Source organism: Heptranchias perlo, unplaced genomic scaffold (genome assembly GCF_035084215.1).
Source record: "Heptranchias perlo isolate sHepPer1 unplaced genomic scaffold, sHepPer1.hap1 HAP1_SCAFFOLD_158, whole genome shotgun sequence".
Taxonomy (NCBI): domain Eukaryota; kingdom Metazoa; phylum Chordata; class Chondrichthyes; order Hexanchiformes; family Hexanchidae; genus Heptranchias; species Heptranchias perlo.
The window spans coordinates 936,520-958,965 of record NW_027138839.1 but is presented as its reverse complement, the minus strand read 5'-3'; the positions used below and the strand labels follow the sequence as shown (position 1 = coordinate 958,965).

Below are 22,446 nucleotides of genomic sequence, written 5' to 3'. Positions count from 1 at the left end.
CCACCTATTCTCTCTGCCCCTCTCTCTCCACCTATTCTCTCTGCCCCTCTCTCTCCCCCTATTCTCTCTGCCCCTCTCTCTCCCACCTATTCTCTCTGCCCCTCTCTCTCCCCCTATCTCTCCCCCTATTCTCTCTGCCCCTCTCTCTCCCCCTATTCTCTCTGCCCCTCTCTCTCCCCCCTATTCTCTCTGCCCTCTCTCTCCCCCCTATTCTCTTGCCCCTCTCTCTCCCCCCTCTCTCTCCCCCCTATTCTCTCTGCCCCTCTCTCTCCCCCTATTCTCTCTGCCCCTCTCTCTCCCCCCTATTCTCTCTGCCCTCTCTCTCCCACCATTCTCTCTGCCCCTCTCTCTCACCTTATTCTCTCTGCCCTCTCTCCCGCCCCTCTCTCTCCTATTCTGCCTCTCTCTCTCTCTCTCGCTCCTATTCTGCCCCCTCTCTCTCTCTCCTATTCTGCCCTCTCTCTCTCTCTCTCTCTCCTATTCTGCCTCTCTCTCCTATTCTGCCTCTGCCTCACTCTCTCTCTCCTATTCTGCTCTGCCTCTATCTCTCTCTCTCTCTCTCCCTCCCCTATTCTGCCTCTCTCTCCTATTCTGCCTCTCTCTCTCTCTCTCCCTATTCTGCCTCTGCCTCTCTCTCTCTCTCTCTCCTATTTGCTCTGCCTCTATCTCTCTCTCTCTCTCCCTCTCCCTCCCCTATTCTGCCTCTCTCTGTCTCTCTCTCTATTCTGCCCTTCTCCCTCTCTCTCTCTCTTATTCTGCCCTCTCTCTCCTATTCTGCCTCTGCCTCTCTCTCTCTCTCTATTCTGCTCTGCCTCTCTCTCTCTCTTCTCTCTCCCTCTCCCTCCCTCTCCTCCCTATTCTGCCCCTCTCTCTCTCTCTCCTTTCTGCCTCTCTCTCTCTCTCTCCTATTCTGCCTCTCTCTCTATTCTGCCTCTGCTCTCTCTCTCTCCTCCCTCTCTCCATATTCTGCCTCTCTCTCCTATTCTGCCTCTCTCTCCTATTCTGCCTCTCTCTCCTATTCTGCCTCTCTCTCCTATTCTGCCTCTCTCCCCTATTCTGCCTCTCCCCTATTCTGCCTCTGCCTCTCTCTCTCTCTCTCTCTCTCCTATTCTGCTCTGCCTCTATCTCTCTATCTCTCTCTCTCCCTCTCCTCCCCTATTCTGCCTCTCTCTCCTATTCTGCCTCTCTCTCTCTCTCTCTCCCTATTCTGCCTCTCTCTCTCTCTCCTATTCTGCTCTGCCTCTATCTCTCTCTCTCTCTCCTCTCCTCTCCTCTCTCCCTCCCCTCTCCTCCCTCTCTCCCTCCCTCCCCTCCTCCCTCCTCTCCCCTCCCTCCCTCCCTCCTCCCTCCCTCTCCCTCCCCTATTCTGCCTCTCTCTGTCTCCCTCCCCAGGGGGCTGTTTGGCGAGCAGCCAGCAGACACTGAGAGTCTCAGTGAACTACCCAGGGCAGTGTAATCCTGACACTCTGTCTGATTTGTGCAATTTATCATTTATCTTTATTAAAACGAGATGTGGAAAAACAGAGCACAATGTGGTGAAGTCCCTGCCACATTCCTGGAAGTCGGGAGTGAGCTCCGTCAGGTAGAGCAAAGAGGTAAGAAAGACTTGCATCTCGACAACAGCTTTCACAACCTCAGGACGTCCCAAAGCGCTTTACAGCCAATGGGGCACGTTTTTGAAGTGTAATCACTGTTGTAATGTCGGAAACGCAGCAGCCAATTTGTGCACAGCAAGATCCCACAAACAGCAATGACCAGATCATCTGTTTTAGTGATGTTTCCACACCGCCTGAGGAAGGGGGAAGCCCCCGAAAGCTTGTGGGATTAAAAATAAAATTGTTGGACTATAACTTGGTATTGTAAAATTGTTTACAATTGTCAACCCAGTCCATCACCGGCATCTCCACATTCTTAGTGATGTTGGTTGAGGGATAAATATTGGCCAGGACACCGGGGAGAACTCCCCTGCTCTTCTTCAAAATAGTGACATGGGATCTTTTACATCCACCTGAGAGGGGCAGACGGGCTCGTCTCGAGGCTTAATGTCTCATTCGAAAGACGGCATCTCCGACAGTGCAGCGCTCCCTCAGTACTGACCCTCCGACAGTGCAGCACTCCCTCAGTACTGACCCTCCGACAGTGCTGTGCTCCCTCAGTACTGACCCTCCGACAGTGCAGCGCTCCCTCAGTACTGACCCTCCGACAGTGCAGCGCTCCCTCAGTACTGACCCTCCGACAGTGCAGCACTCTCCCTCAGTACTGACCCTCCCTCAGTACTGACCCTCCCTCAGTACTGACCCTCCCTCAGTACTGACCCTCCACAGTACTGACCCTCCCACAGTACTGAACCGGGAGTGTCGGCCTGGATCATGTGCTGAAGTCTCTGGAGTGGGGCTTGAACGCATGACCTTTTGACTCAGAGGTGAGAGTGCGGATACTGAGCCACTACTGATATCCGAACACCGGCCACAAAGAATTGATGAGAAACACGGGTTGGATTCGGCTACAGGAACAGATGCCCTTGTACTGCCCCCCCTCCCCAGTTTCTCCCACACCCCAGCCCGCCACCTCGAAGGCACTGACTCTCGCTGGGCCTTGGGCTGCACGGGTCCTGGGTACCTCTTGGCACCTGACCCACGTGAAGCTAAACACTGAGTGTGGGCCGGTATTTCACCAGGGGGTGGGTGGGGAACGGGGAGAGAGGGGAGAGAGGGGGAATCGCTACCGAGCCCAATCCTGGAGCACCTGTCTGACATGCAGGAGTCACTGGATAGAAATTGGGCCTTCCGGCAGGCTCTTACGCTGGTGGGTGCCTGGTCCAGATTTCAGTTTCTGCTGGAGGAGAGGGAGCGGTCCCCTCTGAGGGGGGAGGGCTGAGGTTTGGGAAGTGTGGAGATTGGCTGCCATTTGAAGGACCCTTCACTACCCATGAGCAACACTGCACGCCAATGAGGGGGCGCCTCGCCGTCGGAGGGTCGGTAGCGAGGGAGCGCCCGCGCCGCCGGAGGGTCGGTAGCGAGGGAGCGCCGCGCCGCCGGAGGGTCGGTAGCGAGGGAGCGCCGCACCGCCGGAGGGTCGGTAGCGAGGGAGCGCCGTGCCGTCGGAGGGTCGGTAGCGAGGGAGCGCCGTACGGTCGGAGGGTCGGGTAGCGAGGGAGCGCCGCGCCGTCGGAGGGTCGGTAGTGAGGGAGCGCCGCATGGTCGGAGGGTCGGTAGCGAGGGAGCGCTGTGCCGTCGGAGGGTCGGTAGCGAGGGAGCGCCGTGCCGTCGGAGGGTCGGTAGCGAGGGAGCGCCGTGCCGTCGGAGGGTCGGTAGCGAGGGGGCGCCGCGCCGTCGGAGGGTCGGTAGCGAGGGGGGCGCCGCGCCGTCGGAGGGGTCGGTAGCGAGGGAGCGCCGCGCCGTCGGAGGGTCGGTAGCGAGGGGGCGCCGCACTGTCGGAGGGTCGGTAGCGAGGGAGCGCCGCACTGTCCGGAGGGTCGGTAGCGAGGGAGCGCCGCACTGTCGGAGGGTCGGTAGCGAGGGAGCGCCGCACTGTCGGAGGGTCGGTAGCGAGGGAGCGCCGCACTGTCGGAGGGTCGGTAGCGAGGGAGCGCCGTGCCGTCGGAGGGGTCGGTAGCGAGGGAGTGCCGTGCCGTCGGAGGGTCGGTAGCGAGGGAGTGCCGTGCCGTCGGAGGGTCGGTAGCGAGGGAGCGCCGCGCTGTCGGAGGGTCGGTAGCGAGGGGGCGCCGCACTGTCGGAGGGTCGGTAGCGAGGGAGCGCCGCACTGTCGGAGGTGCCATCTTTCGGATGAGAAGTTAAACCCCTCTGCCCTGTCAGGTGGATGTAAAAGATCCCATGTCACTATTTGAAGGAGAGCAGGGGAGTTCTCCCAGTGTCCTGGTCAATATTTATCCCTCAACCAACATCACAAACAGATTATCTGCTCATTATCACATTGCTGTTTATGGGATCTTGCTGTGCGCAAATTGGCTGCACCGTTTCCGACATTACAACAGTGACTACACTTCAAAAAGTACTTCATTGGTTGTAAAGTGCTTTGGGATGTCCTGAGGCCGTGAAAGGCCCGACAGAAATGCAAGTTCTTTAACTTCAACTCTTTTTTCTGTAAATCCAAGTGCAGTGACGATAGTGAGAGTGTCGGCTGTACTGCAGCCAGTCACGGGCACAGGACGTGCAGGGGCTGAGCAGGCTCCTGCCAGGGTGGGGGGTCCGGGCATCGTGCCACTATCTTACCATCCAGCGCTGATTTCTCTCCGGCATTTTTATTTTCCTCCAGTAGCATCACTTCCTCTGTTGGAGAGAGAGAGAGGGAGAGAGAGGGGTCACAGTTCGTCTGTCACACCAATTCACAGGTGGCTACACACAGCACAAGGGGTCCGTCACTGAGCGCTCGAATCACACAGTCGGGGGGTCATTCATATCAACGTGACTATTGACAACGCCACCAGCCCTGCATTGGGCCAATGATAACACACGGTTTAGGGTTGGGGGTTCAGAATAACGTTAGGGGTTCAAGTTTAGGGTTAAGGTTAAGGTTATTGGTCAGGGTCGGGGGCAGGGCATTCGGGACGGGGTGTGAAATCACTATTAACACTGCCGCTGTCACTAGGAGCATCTTACTCAGATACTATTCAATCTGCTGTGGCATTACTCCTGGTGAGTAAGCGGATTTGGGGAGAAAGTGCGGCATCGGAGCAGGAGTAGGCCATTCGGCCCCTCGAGCCTGCTCCGCCATTCAATCAGATCATGGCTGATCTTCGACCTCAACTCCACTCGATCCCCATATCCCTTGATTCCCCTAGAATCCAAAAATCTATCCATCTCAGCCCTGAATATATTCAGCGACTGAGCATCCACAGCCCTCTGGGGTAGAGAATTCCAAAGATTCACAACCCTCAGTGATGAAATTTCTCCCCATCTCAGTCTTAAATGACCGACCCCTTATCCTGAGACTATGCCCCCTAGTTCTAGACTCTCCAGCCAGGGGAAACAATCTCTCAGCATCTACCCTGTCAAGCCCTCTCAGAATCTTATATGTTTCAATGAGATCACTTCTCATTCTTCTAAACTCCAGAGAGTATAGGCCCATTCTACTCAATCTCTCCTCATAGGACAACCCTCTCATCCCAGGAATTAATCTAGTGAACCTTCGATGCACATTCAGAAGATCAGGGCCACTGATTTCGGGGCTCAATCCATCAAATTCTACTTTAATTAAAATATATTCTGGGAGTTCAGCTGGTATTTTGTGGATTGAGTTCGGTGAAAACCGTGACTTTAATCACCAGTCATGTTCCTGCCCTGATGTATTTAGTTTTTATCTGTGGAGGGGGACAGAATTCTGGTGGAGTTGTATCAATTTGGGATGAATCTTGAACCCTCCCCCAACCCCGTTGTAAAGTTGCCCCCCGACATCCCGATCCAGGAGGACATGGCCAACGCCCGCTCAGGCCATCCCGGCAGCACCGAGCCGTCCCATCAATGCTGACCCCTGTGAGAGAAGGCCCCGTTTTTGGCCTCAAGTGGGGCCTGCAGCAGAGGAGACAAACACCATGGTGGGGGAAGGAGGAGGAGGAGGGGGCCATTGGGAAAATAGCAAACAACTCGAGCCTATTTCTTCGGCCATGCCCGGGGCTCGGGCACTGCATGGAGTCTCTGGCGGCGGAGAGGATTTTCGCCTCTGGAGGTGTGGGGTGTTCACGTCAGATATTGAAATGACTTTGCTTTCTAGCCCCCCGTCCGACTACGAGCAAGCCCCCAGCCCACTCCCCCCACTCTGCTGCACTCCCCAAAACAAACGGTTCTTTGTGCAAGACTCCCAGCAAGCCGCTAGCGCTCTGACTAGGGGTTACCAACCCTCCAGGGTTGCCCTGGAGTCTCCGGCAATTAAAGACTAATCCCCAGGACGCTGCTGGGAGGAAAACAAAACCCGGGAGAAAAATCATGGGGGCAATAAAAAACTGTGACTTTTTATAAATTTTCTTTGAAAGTTGTTGTTTATTAGTTATAAAAATACCAGAGGTGGGAAAAGTCTGTGTGAGTGAGAGTGAAGAATCATCCAATCGGGTAATGAAGAGTCTGTTCGCTTTCCGATTGGCCGTGGGGGCAGGGCATTGCGAGGATGGGCGTGTCAGGCAACCAATGGCAAGAGTGTGGGGGTGTGGCGGTTTGAGGTCATGTGATGAGCCCTCGAGGAATACGTCCAACCAGAGTTGGCGGCCATGGCCATTGGACAGTCACCTGCTTTGTCGATCCAGGCCCGATAACCGTTCAGCTCCCGTTCAATCTGTTGCTGCCTCCGGAGTTTCAGGAACGATCTCCTGTTCTCCACCCTCTCCCGCTCCTTGGCGAATTCGCTGGGAAACAGGGAGGGAAGAATTAGCGGCGGGAGTGCTGGTGCCGACCTTGGCCGAGGCCTCGGGCCCGACTGTCCCATCGTCGGGACCATCAATTAGTACCAGCTGGAAATGTGTGATTCCGGTGAGGAATCTTTCCGGGATAGTGTGCACCCGCGGCCTCCCTCACACCAAACACAAAGACAGTCTAACAACGAACACAGGATGGCCGGCTCAGGAGGGAACATTCTCAACAGGTCTCAATGAGGCCGTGAAATTACTTTTTTGTTCATTTTTTAGGATCGTTAGGACAAGGGAGCGTATTACTGGAAACACTCCTACTTCAGATTAGATACAGAGTAAAGCTCCCTCTACACTGTCCCATCAAACACTCCCAGGGCAGGTACAACATGGATTAGATACAGAGTAAAGCTCCCTCTACACTGTCCCATCAAACACTCCCAGGGCAGGTACAGCACGGGGTTAGATACAGAGTAAAGCTCCCTCTACACTGTCCCATCAAACACTCCCAGGGCAGGTACAGCACGGGGTTAGATACAGAGTAAAGCTCCCTCTACACTGTCCCATCAAACACTCCCAGGGCAGGTACAGCACGGGTTAGATACAGAGTAAAGCTCCCTCTACACTGTCCCATCAAACACTCCCAGGGCAGGTACAGCACGGGTTAGATACAGAGTAAAGCTCCCTCGACACTGTCCCATCAAACACTCCCAGGGCAGGTACAGCACGGGTTAGATACAGAGTAAAGCTCCCTCTACACTGTCCCATCAAACACTCCCAGGGCAGGTACAGCACGGGTTAGATACAGAGTAAAGCTCCCTCGACACTGTCCCATCAAGCACTCCCAGAGCAGGTACAGCATGGATTAGATACAGAGTAAAGCTCCCTCTACACTGTCCCATCAAACACTCCCAGGGCAGGTACAGCACTTTCCCAGCAATATGCCCCAGTTGATGTTACATGTTTTCCCATTTTCCACATCAGCTGTCCTGTGGCCTTTCTATGAGGTGTGCACTGGGGGTAGTTTTGCACTGAGCCCTTGCCCATTGGAGCTGGGTTCAGCCGAGACCGAGCTTCATCGCCTCGCACCTGTGCAACATAGTGGACAGAGGAACTTTTCGCCTCATCCACCCGGCCTTGATCTGCAGATGAGAGGCCAGTGCCCCTGTATTGTGTAGTCGGACGGTGTGCCATCCTCTGCATTGGATGATATGTGGCTAACTGTAAAGGAGCCATCCCTTGTCCTCGGGGCTTGGGGAGGTATCGTACACTTACCCAGACAGGACTCCGAGAACCAGGTTCAACACAAAGAACGAGCCGATGATGATGAGCGGGATAAAGTACAGCCAGTTCCACATCGCACCTACGGCATCGTTAGTCTGCAGAATACAAGAAGAAATCTCCCTTTACATGCGGCCTTCACAGAGTCACAGGATATCCACTGGTCACATCTCGTAGACGGTGATCAGTGATGCCTAACGGGACCAGGCCCGTGTTGTGGGGGTCTCTGCCTGGACAGTAACTCCCAAAGGCAATTGCAACTCTTCAATCTTCATGCAGCCTCACACGGCCACGATTGAATCGTGGTCTGCTGCTCTCCACAAATAATCCTCCTCACCCTCACCCCTGCTCCCAGCATTGATGGAACCATCGTGTTTCATGGAGAACTGGAATTCAGTCCGGAGCAAGGATTGGAAATTTAACATCAAGGCATTCCAGGACCGGGAGCCAATGTAGGTCAATGAGCACAGGGGGGAATGAAGGAAACAGAGTTGAAGAGATATAGGAACAGGCCCAGCGCATGGGATTGGGGCGACTGCTCTCATGAACAGCAACACAGACTGGCTGGGCCCAAGGGTCAGTTTCCATGTTGGAATTCTATCACTGACAAACCAAAATGGAGGTCACAAGAACACCCAATGAAGTGTCTGAAGTGATTTAATTGGTCACCGTGCTCTCCACTTTTATTGGTGGTTGTCTTCTGACTGCCTGTTGTGATTGGTGGTTGTCATTGACACTTACTGCTTATTGATTGGTTCCCCCCCCACCACCTGTTCCGGTTGGCTGAGTGCTGTTTGACCAAAATATAATGCTGCAGCCAATCAGGTGGAGGTGTGATGATGAGTCAGACACACAGAGAGATTATATATCTGTATCGATATCACTCGACGACAGAATCGTACACGGTGCAGTGCAGGGAGAGGCCATTCAGGCCTTCGCGCCTGTGCTAGCTCTTTGACTGGAGTGTCTGCTCATATCCCCATATCCTTTAATATTCCTTGATACTGGATTCACCAACCAGTGGGAACAATTTTTCATTGTTTCGGCTCTCAAAACCGTTGCATAATATTGAACCCCTCTATTAGAGCCACCTTAACCTACTCAGCTCCTCCTCGAGCCTTCCTTAATATACACTCATTCCTGGTCTCATTCTGGTGAATCTTCGCTGTCCCCTTACCTTGGCTCTAAAACCCTTCCTATAATGGGATGACCAGAACTGCATGCAGTAGGGAATCCTAAAGTCCTGTCAAAGGCCTCCCTTTCTCTGGGGCCTCGGCCTCTCCCGGTCCTGGGCCTCGGCCTCTCCCGGTCCTGGGCCTCGGCCTCTCCCGGTCCTGGGCCTCGGCATCTCCCGGTCCTGGGCCTCGGCCTCTCCCGGTCCTGGGCCTCGGCCTCTCCCGGTCCTGGGCCTCGGCCTCTCCCGGTCCTGGGCCTCGGCCTCTCCTGGACTGCTGGATAGAGATATCAACCAGAGTGCTCCAAAGTTGGACAGGTGACCAGATAATCTGTTTTAGTGATGTTATTTGAGGGACCCAGGACACCGGGGAGAACTCCCCTGCTCTTCTTCAAAATAGTGGCCGTGGGATCTTTTACGTCCGCCTGAGGGGGCAGACGATGCCTCAGTTTAACGTCTCATCCTAAAGACGGCACCTCCGACAGTGCAGCACTCCCTCAGTACTGACCCTCCGACAGCGCAGCACTCCCTCAGTACTGACCCTCCGACAGTGCAGCACTCACTCAGTACTGACCCTCCGACAGTGCAGCACTCCCTCAGTACTGACCCTCCGACAGTGCAGCGCTCCCTCAGTACTGACCCTCCGACAGTGCAGCGCTCCCTCGGTACTGACCCTCCGACAGTGCAGCGCTCCCTCGGTACTGACCCTCCGACAGTGCAGCGCTCCCTCAGTACTGACCCTCCGACAGTGCAGCGCTCCCTCAGTACTGACCCTCCGACAGTGCAGCGCTCCCTCAGTACTGCACTGGAGTGTCAGCCTGGATTATGGGCTCAAGTCTCTGGAGTGGGGCTTGAACCCATGACCTTATTGTCATTGGTAAAATATGGCTGAGCCGGAAAGAATCGGCGCAGTTCCTGATGACTGCTCGTTCTTTCCTGATAGTTACACTCAAGAACCCCTTCATTGTTCACCTGGATTATCAGGTGTTAGCCCTGAGCAGAATGAAGCTTTACAGGTGAGTGCAGATTCTCCACACATGTGCTTGCACAGTTGAAGGTCAATTCATTTTCCTGTAATATTGAAACATCGACAAAATATCCGATCCTTCCTGTTTATTTTGAAATGTGGGCCTGTTTCCTCCAGTGATTAATGTTTGCAGATGAGCTGAGTCACTGATTCACAACTCCATCACCACCCCCAACCCGCCCGACGCTGGTGCTGGTCAGAAGCCTGATCAGTCGGCCGCTGGGAGCAGTAAACACGATTTAGCTGCGCCCCGTGCCCCATCGATCAGGTAGTCTGGTCCCTCCGCACCCTCCCACTCGAATCCAATATAACAGTAACAAGCAAAGGAGCCAGTTGTCTCAGGAGTTGAGCGTTTATAGTGCAGCGATTTTCATATTTGTGAAATGGATGAGATTTCTCAGATACAGGCCGGTTTTGTCTTGTCGCTATGGCAACGCAGCTTCAAGGAAGGGCTGAAGGGGGTGGGAGGGGAAGACAGTCCAAGATTGGGAGGTGAGACTCACTCACTCAACCACCCATTTCACTGTCCTTCTCTCCTCTTTTTTTTATCAGCTGTGGCTCAGTGGGTAACACTCTCCCCTCTGAGTCAGAAGGTCATGGGTTCAAGTCCAACTCCAGAGATTTGAGTACAAAATCCAGGTTGACACTCCCAGTGCAGCACTGAGGGAGTGCAGCACTGTCGGAGGGTCAGTACTGAGGGAGTACAGCACTGTCGGAGGGTCAGTACTGAGGGAGTACAGCACTGTCGGAGGGTCAGTACTGAGGGAGTACAGCACTGTCGGAGGGTCAGTACTGGGGGACTGCTGCACTGTCGGAGGGTCAGTACTGAGGGAGTGCAGCACTGTCGGAGGGTCAGTACTGAGGGAGTGCAGCACTGTCGGAGGGTCAGTACTGAGGGAGTGCAGCACTGTCAGAGGGTCAGTACTGAGGGAGCGCAGCACTGTCAGAGGGTCAGTACTGAGGGAGCGCAGCACTGTCAGAGGGTCAGTACTGAGGGAGCGCTGCACTGTCGGAGGGTCAGTACTGAGGGAGCGCTGCACTGTCGGAGGGTCAGTACTGAGGGAGTGCAGCACTGTCAGAGGGTCAGTACTGAGGGAGCGCAGCACTGTCAGAGGGTCAGTACTGAGGGAGCGCAGCACTGTCAGAGGGTCAGTACTGAGGGAGCGCTGCACTGTCGGAGGGTCAGTACTGAGGGAGCGCTGCACTGTCGGAGGGTCAGTACTGAGGGAGCGCAGCACTGTCAGAGGGTCAGTACTGAGGGAGCGCTGCACTGTCGGAGGGTCAGTACTGAGGGAGCGCTGCACTGTCGGAGGGTCAGTACTGAGGGAGCGCTGCACTTTCGGAGGGTCAGTACTGAGGGAGAGCTGCACTGTTGGAGCGGCAGTACTGAGGGAGCGCTGCACTGACGGAGGGTTCGTACTGAGGGAGCGCTGCACTGTCGGAGGGTCAGTACTGAGGGAGCGCCGCACTGTCGGAGGGTTAGTACTGAGGGAGCGCTGCACTGTCGGAGGGTCAGTACTGAGGGAGCGCTGCACTGTCGGAGGGTTAGTACTGAGGGAGCGCTGCACTGTCGGAGGGTCAGTACTGAGGGAGAGCTGCACTGTCGGAGGGTTAGTACTGAGGGAGCGCTGCACTGTCGGAGGGTCAGTACTGAGGGAGAGCTGCACTGTCGGAGGGTTAGTACTGAGGGAGCGCTGCACTGTCGGAGGGTCAGTACTGAGGGAGCGCTGCACTGTCGGAGGGTCAGTACTGAGGGAGCGCTGCACTGTTGGAGGGTCAGTATTGAGGGAGTGTTGCACTGTCGGAGGGTCAGTACTGAGGGAGCGCTGCACTGTCGGAGGGTCAGTACTGAGGGAGTGCTGCACTGTCGGAGGGTCAGTACTGAGGGAACGCTGCACTGTCGGAGGGTCAGTACTGAGGGAGTGCTGCACTGTTGGAGCTGCCGTCTTTCGAATGAGATGTTAAATTAAGGCCCTGTCTGTACTCTCAGGTGTATGTAAACAATTCCACAACGCTATTTGAAGAGCAGGGGAGTTCTCCCCTGTGCCCTGGGGCCAATATTTATCCCTCAGCCAACATCACTAAAAACAAATGATCTGGTCATTATGTCAATGCTTTTTGTGGGATCTTGCTGTGCGCAAATTGGCTGCCCCGTTTCCTACATTACAACAGTGACTACACTTCAAAAGTTATTTCATTGGCTGTGAAGCACTTTGGGACATCTTGAGGTCATGAAAGGCCAATAGAAACGCAGATTCTTACTTCCTTTCACCAGTGCACGGGTTACCCCATGGGAATTCCCTGGCCTTGGGCTTCAGCGGAGCGATGACCAGAAGACAGAGCTGCTCTCTGCCCACCGGCACACAGAGATATGCCCAGCTGGCTTCGTCAAATTGATTCAGGTCAATGGAAACCCCCCCCCCCAACTCCCTGTGGACATTGTGACAGCACCTCAGATGTCACAAACACATGCATGAGGCGGTGACTGATCCACTCTGGATCGGAGAAAGACAAATCGGAATAGTTTGTTAACGGTGAGAGACGAGGAGCTGTGGAGGAACAAAGGGATTTCGGGGTCCAAGAAATCACTAAAAGCTAGCGCACAGGTACAAAAATAATCAAAGAGGCTATGGAATGTTGGCCGTTGTCTCGGGGGCTGGAATACAAAGGGGAGGAAGTGGAGATCCTGGGTTCAGCTCTGGGCACCGCACCTCGGGAAGGACATATTGGTCTTGGAGGGGGTGCAGTGCAGATTCACCAGAATGATACCGGGGCTGAAAGGGTTAAATTCTGAGGACAGGTTGCATCGACTCGGCTTGTATTCCCTCGAGTATAGAAGATTAAGGGGTGATCTAATCGAGGTGTTTAAGATGATGAAAGGATTTGATAGGGGAGAGAGAGAGAAACTATTTCCTCTGGTGGGGGGAGTCCAGAACAAGGGGGAATAATCTTAAAATTAGAGCCAGGCCGTTCAGGGGTGATGTCAGGAAGCACTTCTTCACACAAAGGGGAGTGGGAATCTGGGACTCTCTCCCCCAAAAATAGCTGTTGAGGCTGGGGGTCAATTGAAAATTTCAAAACTGAGATCGATAGATTTTTGTTAGGCGAGGGTATTAAGGGTTACAGAACCAAGGCAGGTAGATGGAGTTAAGATACAGACCAGGTGTGGTCTGATTGAATGGCGGAACAGGCTCGAGGGGCAGAATGGCCTCCTCCTGTTCCATTGCATTTCACAGCCTCACAACCCTGTGTGTAAATTTGGTGTGTTGGTTTGTCCTGCTCTCTGCCCCAAGTCTCTCGGATTTAATCTTCTATCGCTGTCCGCTCGTTGTCGGCCCCTCAAACACGGGACACAGCCTGTTTCTGCCGGCCCTGCATCAATAGCAGCGCCGCACCCATCACTGACTGGAGTTCAGCCCTGGTGCTCGGCGAGTCTCTCCCGTGCTCCGAGGGTGAATGTCCATCCGCAGGGAAAGTGCCGGCCTCACACAGCCAAGGATACCTCGGGCCGGGGGCCGCGGGAGGCGGCGGGGGGGGGCTTCTCAGTTCTGTTGGCTCATTGGTTGTAGGTTACCATGGTTACCCGGATACAGGCTATCACTTCGATTGGTTCATTGGTTGTAGGTTACCATGGTTACCCGGATACAGGCTATCACTTCGATTGGTTCATTGGTTGCAGGTTACCATGGTTGCATGAGGACAGCCTCTTTCTTTTATTGGTTCATTGGCTGCAGGTTACCATGGTGACCTGGCAGCAGCCTCTTTTAAGCCCTGGTTCATTGGCTGCGGGTTGCTAAGGTCACCCAGAGGCAAAAACTCTCAGTTCGTCATGCAGTTTTACAATATAATTCCATCTTCTTGGAATTAATTATCACTTGAAACTTTCTAAAGACCTTCTCTTCACACAGAGCCAGCCCAGTGCAGCCTCGACTGCCACACGCTCAACACAACTTATCAGGTGGGGCACGAGTTACAAGACATGAAGGAATAAGTACCAGGAGTCGAGAATTGGGATTGGGATTGGGATTGGGGCTGGTCCTGGTCCTGGTCCTTCCGGGACCCCTCCCAACCTACTCACTCTCCCGAGGAAATAACAACTCCATCAACAAGAAATCTTGTGGGATACGAGGGGATCGATTGAGACAACAGGATGTCAATCTAACTCGGCAATTGATATTAAACTGCCGTATCGCAAATGTAGTTTGATCCAGCTCCATCTTTCCCTGTAGACTCCAAGCCCTCCCATAAGAGACTGTTAGCTAAAGATGAAGCTCATGGAATTGAGGGCAAATTATTGACCTGGTTCGGAAATTGGCTGAGTGGCAGGAGACAGAGAGTAGGGATAATGGGCAGGTACTCAAATTGGCAGGATGTGACTGGTGGTGTCCCACAGGGATCTGTGTTGGGGCCTCAATTATTCACTATTTATTAACGACTTAGATGACGGGATAGAGAGCCACATATCCAAGTTTGCCGATGACACAAAGATAGGCAGCATTGTAAGCAGTGTAGATGGAAGCATAAAATTACAGAGAGATATTAATAGATTAAGTGAATGGGTAAAACTGTGGCAAATGGATTTCAGTGTAGGTAAGTGTGAGGTCATCCACTTTGGACCTAAAAATGATCGATCAGAGTACTTTCTAAATGGTGAAAAGCTCGAAACAGTGGAGGCCCAAAGAGACTTAGGGGATCCATGTACATAGATCATTAAAATGTCATGGACAGGTACAGAAAATAATCAAAAAGGCTAATGGAATGCTGGCCTTTATATCTCGAGGACTAGAATACAAGGGGGCAGAAGTTAATCTACAGCTATACAAAACCCTGGTTAGACCGCACCTGGAATACTGTGAGCAGTTCTGGGCACCGCACCTTGGGACGAAGGAGCAAGGCTCCGAAAGCTTGTGATTTCAAATAAATCTGTTGGACTATAACCTGGTGTTGTGCGATTCCTTACATTTGTCCACCCCAGTCCATCACCGGCATCTCCACATCATGGCTACATTTATATAGCACCCTTCACAACCTCAGGATGATGAAAGTGCTTTACAGCCAATGAAGTACTTTTGAAGTGTAGTCACTGTTGTAATGTAGGAAACGTGGCAGCCAATTTGCGCACAGCAAGATCCCACAAACAGCAAAGTGAAAATCTGTTTTAATCATGTTACTTGAGTAATAAACATTGGGGAGAACTCCCCTGCTCTTCTGTATCTTTTACATCCACATGAGAGGGCAGACAGGGCCTTGGTTTAACATCTCATCTGAAAGACGGCACCTCCGACAGTGCAGCGCTCCCCTAGTACTGCACGTGTCAGTCTGGATTCTATGCTCAAGTGTCTAGGAGTGGGACTTGAACCCACAATCTTCTGACTCAGAGGCAAGACTGCTACCCACTGACCCACACTGAACAAGGTGAATGAACAAATCTTTTCAAATGTTCAGTCCAGGCCTCTCTCTGATCCCTGAAATTCAGACTCTGGCCTTCCATGTTAAGATTTTCTCAGCTAGAATGAGTTGGAACCACTGGAATGGGTTGGAACAACGAATGGGTTGGAATGACTGGAATGGGTTGGAACACCTGGAACGGGTGGGAAAACTGGAATGGGGGTTGGAACAACTGGAATGGGTTGGAACAGCTGGAACAAGTGGGAATAACTGGAATGGGTTGGAACACCTGGAATGGGTGGGAACAACTGGAATGGTAGGAACAACTGGAATGGTAGGAACAACTGGAATGGGTTGGAAGTAGTTAGAACAGCTGGAATAGGTGCTCTGGCAGGCTGGGTGAGGCCAGGACACTGGACTCATTTAAGGAACAGTTGGATTCTGTGATGGGCAGGTCTGGTACTCTGGGAGAGAGATCAAACAGGCCGCTGGAATGGGTAGGAACAACTGGAATGGGTTGGAACACCTGGAATGGGCAGGACCAACTGCAATGGGTTCAAAAATCTGGAATGGGTTCGTACGGCGGAACCTGGTCCCTCCTCCAGGAGGGTCTGAGGGAGGAACACACACACTGGCAGCAGATAGCGAGGAGTCTGAGCTCCCATTCAGGCGGGTGCTCCGGGCTCCTTTGCCTGAATGTTACACTTTGCTGTGATTGGAACACTCTGTGGTGTGGAATTCCAACTGGGGGGACCCAATTGGCAAAACGGGCCGAGAATGTGCTGTGCACTGTTGGTTTTGCTGAGGTGAAATTACCCTCAAGTTTCCAGGCAAACTCATTGGCATAAGATCAAACATAGGATCTCCCATGAAACAGCCCAATCAAACACCGCACCTTGGAAAGGATATAATGGCCTTGGAAGGGGTGCAGTGTAGATTGACCAGACTGTTACCAGGTCTCCAAGGGTTAGATTATGAGGAGAGATTACATAAATTAGGCTTGTATTCCCCGGAATATAGAAGGTTAAGAGATATTTGATTGAGGTTTTTCAGATTTTGAAAGGAATTGAGAGGGTAGAATCATAGAATGGTTACAACACGGAAGGAGGCCATTCAGCCCATTGAGTCCATGCCAGCTCTCTGCAAGAGCAATCCAGCTAGTCCCACTCCCCCGCCCTTTCCCCGCAGCCCTGCAAATTTTTTCCCTTCAAGTAGTTATCCAGTTCCCTTTTGAAGGCCATGATTGAATCTGCCTCCACCACCCCCTCGGGCAGTGTATTCCGGATCCTAACCACTCGCAAAAAAAGGTTTTTCCTCATGTCGCCTTTGGTTCTTTTGCCAATCACCTTAAATCTGTGTCCTCTGGTCCTTGACCCTTCCACCAATGGGAACAGTTTCTCTCTATCTACTCTGTCCAGACCTTTCATGATTTTGAATACCTCGATCAAATCTCCTCGCAACCATCTCTGTTCCAAGGAGAACAACCCCAGCTTCTCCAGTCTATCCACGTAACTAAAGTCCCTCATCCCTGGAATCATTCCAGTAAATCTCTTCTGCACCCTCTCTAAGGCCTTCACATCTTTCCTAAAGTGCGGTGCCCAGAACTGAACACAATACTCCAGTTGTGGACGAACCAGTGTTTTATAAAGGTTCATCATGACTTCCTTGCTTTTGTGCTCTATGCCTCTATTTATAAAGCCCAGGATCCCATCTGCTTTTTTTAACCGCTTTCTCAACCTGCTCTGCCACCTTCAATGATTTATACACATATACCCCCAGATCTCTCTGTTCCTGTACCTCTTTTAGAATTGCACCCTCTAGTTTACTTTGCCTCTCCTCGTTCTTTCTACCAAAACGTATCACTTCACAATTCTTTGCATTAAATTTCATCTGCCACGTGTCCGCCCATTCCACCAGCCTGTCTATATCCTCTTGAAGTCTATCACTATCCTCCTCACTGTTCACTACACTCCCAAGTTTTGTGTCATCTCCAATGTAGATGGAGAGAAACTTTTTCCGCTGGTGGGGGAGGCTAAGACAAGGGGACATAACCTTAAAATCAGAGCCAGGCCATTCAGGAGAGAAGTTAGGAAACGCTTCTTCACACAAAGGGTGGTGGAAGTGTGGGACTCTCTCCCACAAAAAGCAGTGGATGCGAGCTCAATTAATAATTTTAAATCTGAGATCAATAGGATTTTGCTAGCCAAGGGAAATGGAGCCAAGGTGGGTGGGTGGAGTTAGGATACAGATCAGTCATGATCTCATTGAATGGCGGAACAGGCTCGAGGGGCTGAATGGCCTCCTATTGTTCCTGTGTCCCTATGTTCCTAAGCAGCGTAATCGATCGTAATCAATTGGTGACTGGAAGAGTCTGTTATTCAGCATCGCAAAGAGGAGTGCAATAAATGACTACATTCCATTTATTTTCCTAATCACTTGCTGTACCTGCATACTAACTTTTTGTGATTCATGCACGAGGACACCCAGATCCCTTTGTACCTCAGAGTTCTGCAATCTCTCTCCATTTAAATAATATACTGCTTTTCTATTCCTCCTGCCAAAGTGGACAAGTTCACATTTTCCCACATTTTACTCCATCTGCCAAAGTTTTGCCCACTCACTTAACCTATCGATATCCCTTTGCAGACTCCTTATGTCCTCTTCACAACTTACTTTCCCATCTACCTTTGTGTCATCAGCAAATTTAGCAACCATACATTCGGTCCCTCCATCCAAGTCATTGATATAGATTGTAAATATAGAGGATCAGCAGACAATTAAAGCCACACAGGTGTGTTCCACTCTGCTGTCATTGACTGAAGTTAGACTAATTTAGAGTAACTGCAGCATCAGCAGGAGAAGCAGACCTGGGACAGGCTTCCACTGAGTTCTGGTCATGGCAGATACAGGTGATTAACACTGGATTCAGGGGGCCGGGGGTGTCTGTGCACCTGAGTTTCTGGCTCAATGTGATGAACCCCGATCTCACCCCCCCGCTCCTCTCTCACCCCCCCTCCCCCGAACGGGCCCAATTGGCCGGAAGCTCACCATCACCCCCTGGGGACGCGGCCAGTTTAGTGGGAGGGGAGTGTTTCGGGTGAAGGGACTCTTGAACCAGGGTGAAAGGTCGCAGATACTCCAGTATAAAGTGGTTCCCGGCAGGACACGGCTATCTTTAAAGTTCCACCATCTCGAACGTTATTTCAGTCCATTGCGTCCAGATTCTGGGTGGAAATCGTGATCCTGACCCACACATTGTAATCAGTCGGACAGGTTTACCACGATGAAACCTCCAGTCTCCTTCCTGTGCGAGAGAACACTGAGACCCCAGGCAGAGTCAGAGACCCTGAGCTCGGCTAAACTCTCGGGCACAGATTTCCAGCTCCGACCAAGATCAGCCACAGCTGGAGACGGCCAGATGTGTCTGTCCTACTGGTGGGAGTGGAAGGACCGGGTCAGTGAGGGGGTTCAGTGTGGGGTCGGTGATGGGGGGTCGGTGAGGGGGGTCAGTGAGGGGTCGGTGATGGGGGTGTCAGTGATGGGGTCAGTGAGAGGTCAGTGAGGGAGGTCAGTGAGGAGGGTCAGTGAGAGATCGGTGAGGGGGGTCAGTGAGAGATCGGTGAGGAGGGTCAGTGAGAGATCGGTGAGGGGGGTCAGTGAGGGTTCGGTGAGGGGGGGTCAGTGAGAGATCGGTGAGGGCGGTCAGTGAGCGATCGGTGAGGGGGGTCAGTGAGGGTTCGGTGAGGGGGGGTCAGTGAGGGGTCGGTGAGAGATCGGTGAGGGGGGTCAGTGAGAGGTCGGTGAGGGGGGTCAGTGAGAGATCGGTGAGGGGGTCAATGAGAGGTCAGTGAGGGGGGTCAGTGAGGGGTCGGTGAGGGGGGTCAGTGAGGGGTCGGTGAGGGGGGTCAGTGAGGGGTCGGTTAGGGGGGTCAGTGAGGGGATCCGTGAGTGGGGTCAGTGAGGGGTCAGTGAGTAGGGTCGGTGAGGAGGGTCAGTGAGGGGTCGGTGAGCAGGGTCAGTGAGGGGGTCGGTGAGTGGGGTCAGTGAGTGGGGTCAGTGAGTGGGGTCAGTGAGTAGGGTCAGTGAGTGGGGTCAGTGAGTGGGGTCAGTGAGGGGTCAGTGAGTGGGGTCAGTGAGGGGTCAGTGAGTGGGGTCAATGAGTGGGGTCAGTGAGGGGGTTGGTGAGTGGGGTCAATGAGTGGGGTCAGTGAGGGGTCGGTGAGTGAGGTCAGCAAGGGGTCAGTGAATGGGCTCAGTGAGGGGTCAGTGAGTGGGCTCAGTGAGGGGGTCGGTGAGTAGGGTCAGTGAGGGGTCGGTGAGCAGGGTCAGTGAGGGGGTCGGTGAGTGGGGTCAGTGAGTGGGGTCAGTGAGTGGGGTCAGTGAGTAGGGTCAGTGAGTGGGGTCAGTGAGTGGGGTCAGTGAGGGGTCAGTGAGTGGGGTCAGTGAGGGGTCAGTGAGTGGGGTCAATGAGTGGGGTCAGTGAGGGGGTTGGTGAGTGGGGTCAATGAGTGGGGTCAGTGAGGGGTCGGTGAGTGAGGTCAGCAAGGGGTCAGTGAATGGGCTCAGTGAGGGGTCAGTGAGTGGGCTCAGTGAGGGGGTCGGTGAGTGGGGTCAATGAGCGCTTGGTGAGTGGGGTGAGTGAGGGGTCAATGAGTGGGGTCAGTGAATGGGCTCAGTGAGTGGGGTCAGTGAGGGGGTCGGTGAGTGGGGTCAGTGAGGGGTCAGTGAGTGAGGTCAGCGAGGGGTCAGTGAATGGGCTCAGTGAGGGATCGGTGAGTGGGGTCAGTGAGGGGTCAGTGAGGGGTCGGTGAGTGGGGTCGGTGAGTGGGGTCGGTGAGTGGGGTCGGTGAGTGGGGTCAGTGAGGGGTCGGTGAGTGGGGTCGGTGAGTGGGGTCAGTGAGGGGTCGGCACGAGGGGTCAGTGATGGGGGTCAGTGAGGGGGTCGATGAGTGAGGTTAGCGAGGGGTCGGAGAGGGGCCAGTGAGTGGGGTCAGTGAGTGGGTACAGTGAGGAATTGGTGAAGGGGGTCAGTGAGTGGGGTCAAAGAATGGGCTCAGTGAGGAGTTGGTGAGTGGGGTCAGTGAGTGGGGACAGTGAAGGGGGGGTCAGTGCGGAGTTGGTGAGTGGGGTCAGTGAGGGGGTCGATGAGGTGGGTCAGTGAGGAGTCGGTGAGGGGGCTCAGTGAGGAGTCAATGAGTGAGGTCAGTGAGTGGGGTCAGTGAGGGGTCGGTGAGTGGGGTCGGTAAGTGGGGTCGGTGAGGGGTCGGTAAGTGGGGTCGGTGAGGGGTCGGTGAGTGGGGTCGGTGAGTGGTCGCTGAGTGGGGTCAGTGAGAGGGGTCGGTGAGGGGTCGGTAAGTGGGGTCGGTGAGTGGTCGCTGAGTGGGGTCGGTGAGTGGGGTCGGTGAGGGGTCGGTGAGTGGCGTCGGTGAGTGGTCGCTGAGTGGGGTCGGTGAGTGGGGTCGGTGAGGGGTCGGTAAGTGGGGTCGGTGAGGGGTCAGTGAGTGGGGTCAGTGAGTAGGGTCAGTGAGTGGGGTCAGTGAGTGGGGTCAGTGAGGGGTCAGTGAGTGGGGTCAATGAGTGGGGTCGGTGAGTGGGGTCAGTGAGGGGTCGGTGAGTGGGGTCGGTGAGTGGGGTCAGTGAGTGGGGTCAGTGAGTGGGGTCAGTGAGGGGTCAGTGAGTGGGGTCAATGAGTGGGGTCAGTGAGGGGGTTGGTGAGTGGGGTCAATGAGTGGGGTCAGTGAGGGGTCGGTGAGTGAGGTCAGCAAGGGGTCAGTGAATGGGCTCAGTGAGGGGTCAGTGAGTGGGCTCAGTGAGGGGGTCGGTGAGTGGGGTCAATGAGCGCTTGGTGAGTGGGGTGAGTGAGGGGTCAATGAGTGGGGTCAGTGAATGGGCTCAGTGAGTTGGGTCAGTGAGGGGGTCGGCGAGTGGGGTCAGTGAGGGGTCAGTGAGTGAGGTCAGCGAGGGGTCAGTGAATGGGCTCAGTGAGGGATCGGTGAGTGGGGTCAGTGAGGGGTCAGTGAGGGGTCGGTGAGTGGGGTCGGTGAGTGGGGTCGGTGAGTGGGGTCGGTGAGTGGGGTCAGTGAGGGGTCGGTGAGTGGGGTCGGTGAGTGGGGTCAGTGAGGGGTCGGCACGAGGGGTCAGTGATGGGGTTCAGTGAGGGGGTCGATGAGTGAGGTTAGCGAGGGGTCGGAGAGGGGCCAGTGAGTGGGGTCAGTGAGTGGGTACAGTGAGGAATTGGTGAAGGGGGTCAGTGAGTGGGGTCAAAGAATGGGCTCAGTGAGGAGTTGGTGAGTGGGGTCAGTGAGTGGGGACAGTGAAGGGGGGGTCAGTGTGGAGTTGGTGAGTGGGGTCAGTGAGGGGGTCGATGAGGTGGGTCAGTGAGGAGTCGGTGAGGGGGCTCAGTGAGGAGTCAATGAGTGATGTCAGTGAGTGGGGTCAGTGAGGGGTCGGTGAGTGGGGTCGGTAAGTGGGGTCGGTGAGGGGTCGGTAAGTGGGGTCGGTGAGGGGTCGGTGAGTGGGGTCGGTGAGTGGTCGCTGAGTGGGGTCAGTGAGAGGGGTCGGTGAGGGGTCGGTAAGTGGGGTCGGTGAGTGGTCGCTGAGTGGGGTCGGTGAGTGGGGTCGGTGAGGGGTCGGTGAGTGGGGTCGGTGAGTGGTCGCTGAGTGGGGTCGGTGAGTGGGGTCGGTGAGGGGTCGGTAAGTGGGGTCGGTGAGGGGTCAGTGAGTGGGGTCAGTGAGTGGGGTCAGTGTGTGGGGTCGGTGAGGGGTCAGTGAGTGGGGTCAGTGAGTGGGGTCAGTGAGTGGGGTCAGTGAGTGGGGTCAGTGAGGGGTCAGTGAGTGGGGTCAGTGAGTGGGGTCAGTGAGTGGGGTCAGTGAGTGGGGGCAGTGAGGGGTCGGTGAGAGGGGTCAGTGAGTGGGGTCGGTGAGAGGGGTCAGTGAGTGGGGTCGGTGAGTGGGGTCGGTGAGTGGGGTCGGTGAGTGGGGTCGGTGAGTGGGGGCGGTGAGTGGGTCAGTGAGTGGGGTCAGTAACTGTCTGGAGAGGGGTCGGTGAGGTGTCAGCGAGGTGTCGATGAATGGGGTCAGTGAGGGGTCGGTGAGGGGGGGTCAGTGATAGATCAGTGAGGAGGGTCAGTGAGAGATCGATGAGGGGGGTCAGTGAGAGATCGGTGAGGGGGGTCAGTGAGAGATCGGTGAGGGGGGTCAGTGAGAGATCGGTGAGGGGGG

At 54.4% G+C, this 22,446-nt stretch overlaps 1 protein-coding gene across 1 annotated transcript in view; it reads right to left on the bottom strand.

Annotated features, from left to right (window-relative positions):
- Positions 1–4,232: 4,232 nt before the first annotated feature.
- Positions 4,233–22,446, bottom strand: part of LOC137309291 (probable voltage-dependent R-type calcium channel subunit alpha-1E) — a gene marked incomplete at its 3' end in the record, with an annotated part of 193,804 nt that continues 175,590 nt past the window's right edge. Inside the window, exons 6-8 of the mRNA XM_067977549.1 lie at positions 7,631–7,734; positions 6,240–6,355; positions 4,233–4,289 (exon numbers count right to left, since the gene is read on the bottom strand). Coding sequence (XP_067833650.1) covers positions 4,233–4,289; positions 6,240–6,355; positions 7,631–7,734 — 277 coding nt within the window. The remainder of the gene's footprint in view (positions 4,290–6,239; positions 6,356–7,630; positions 7,735–22,446) is intronic.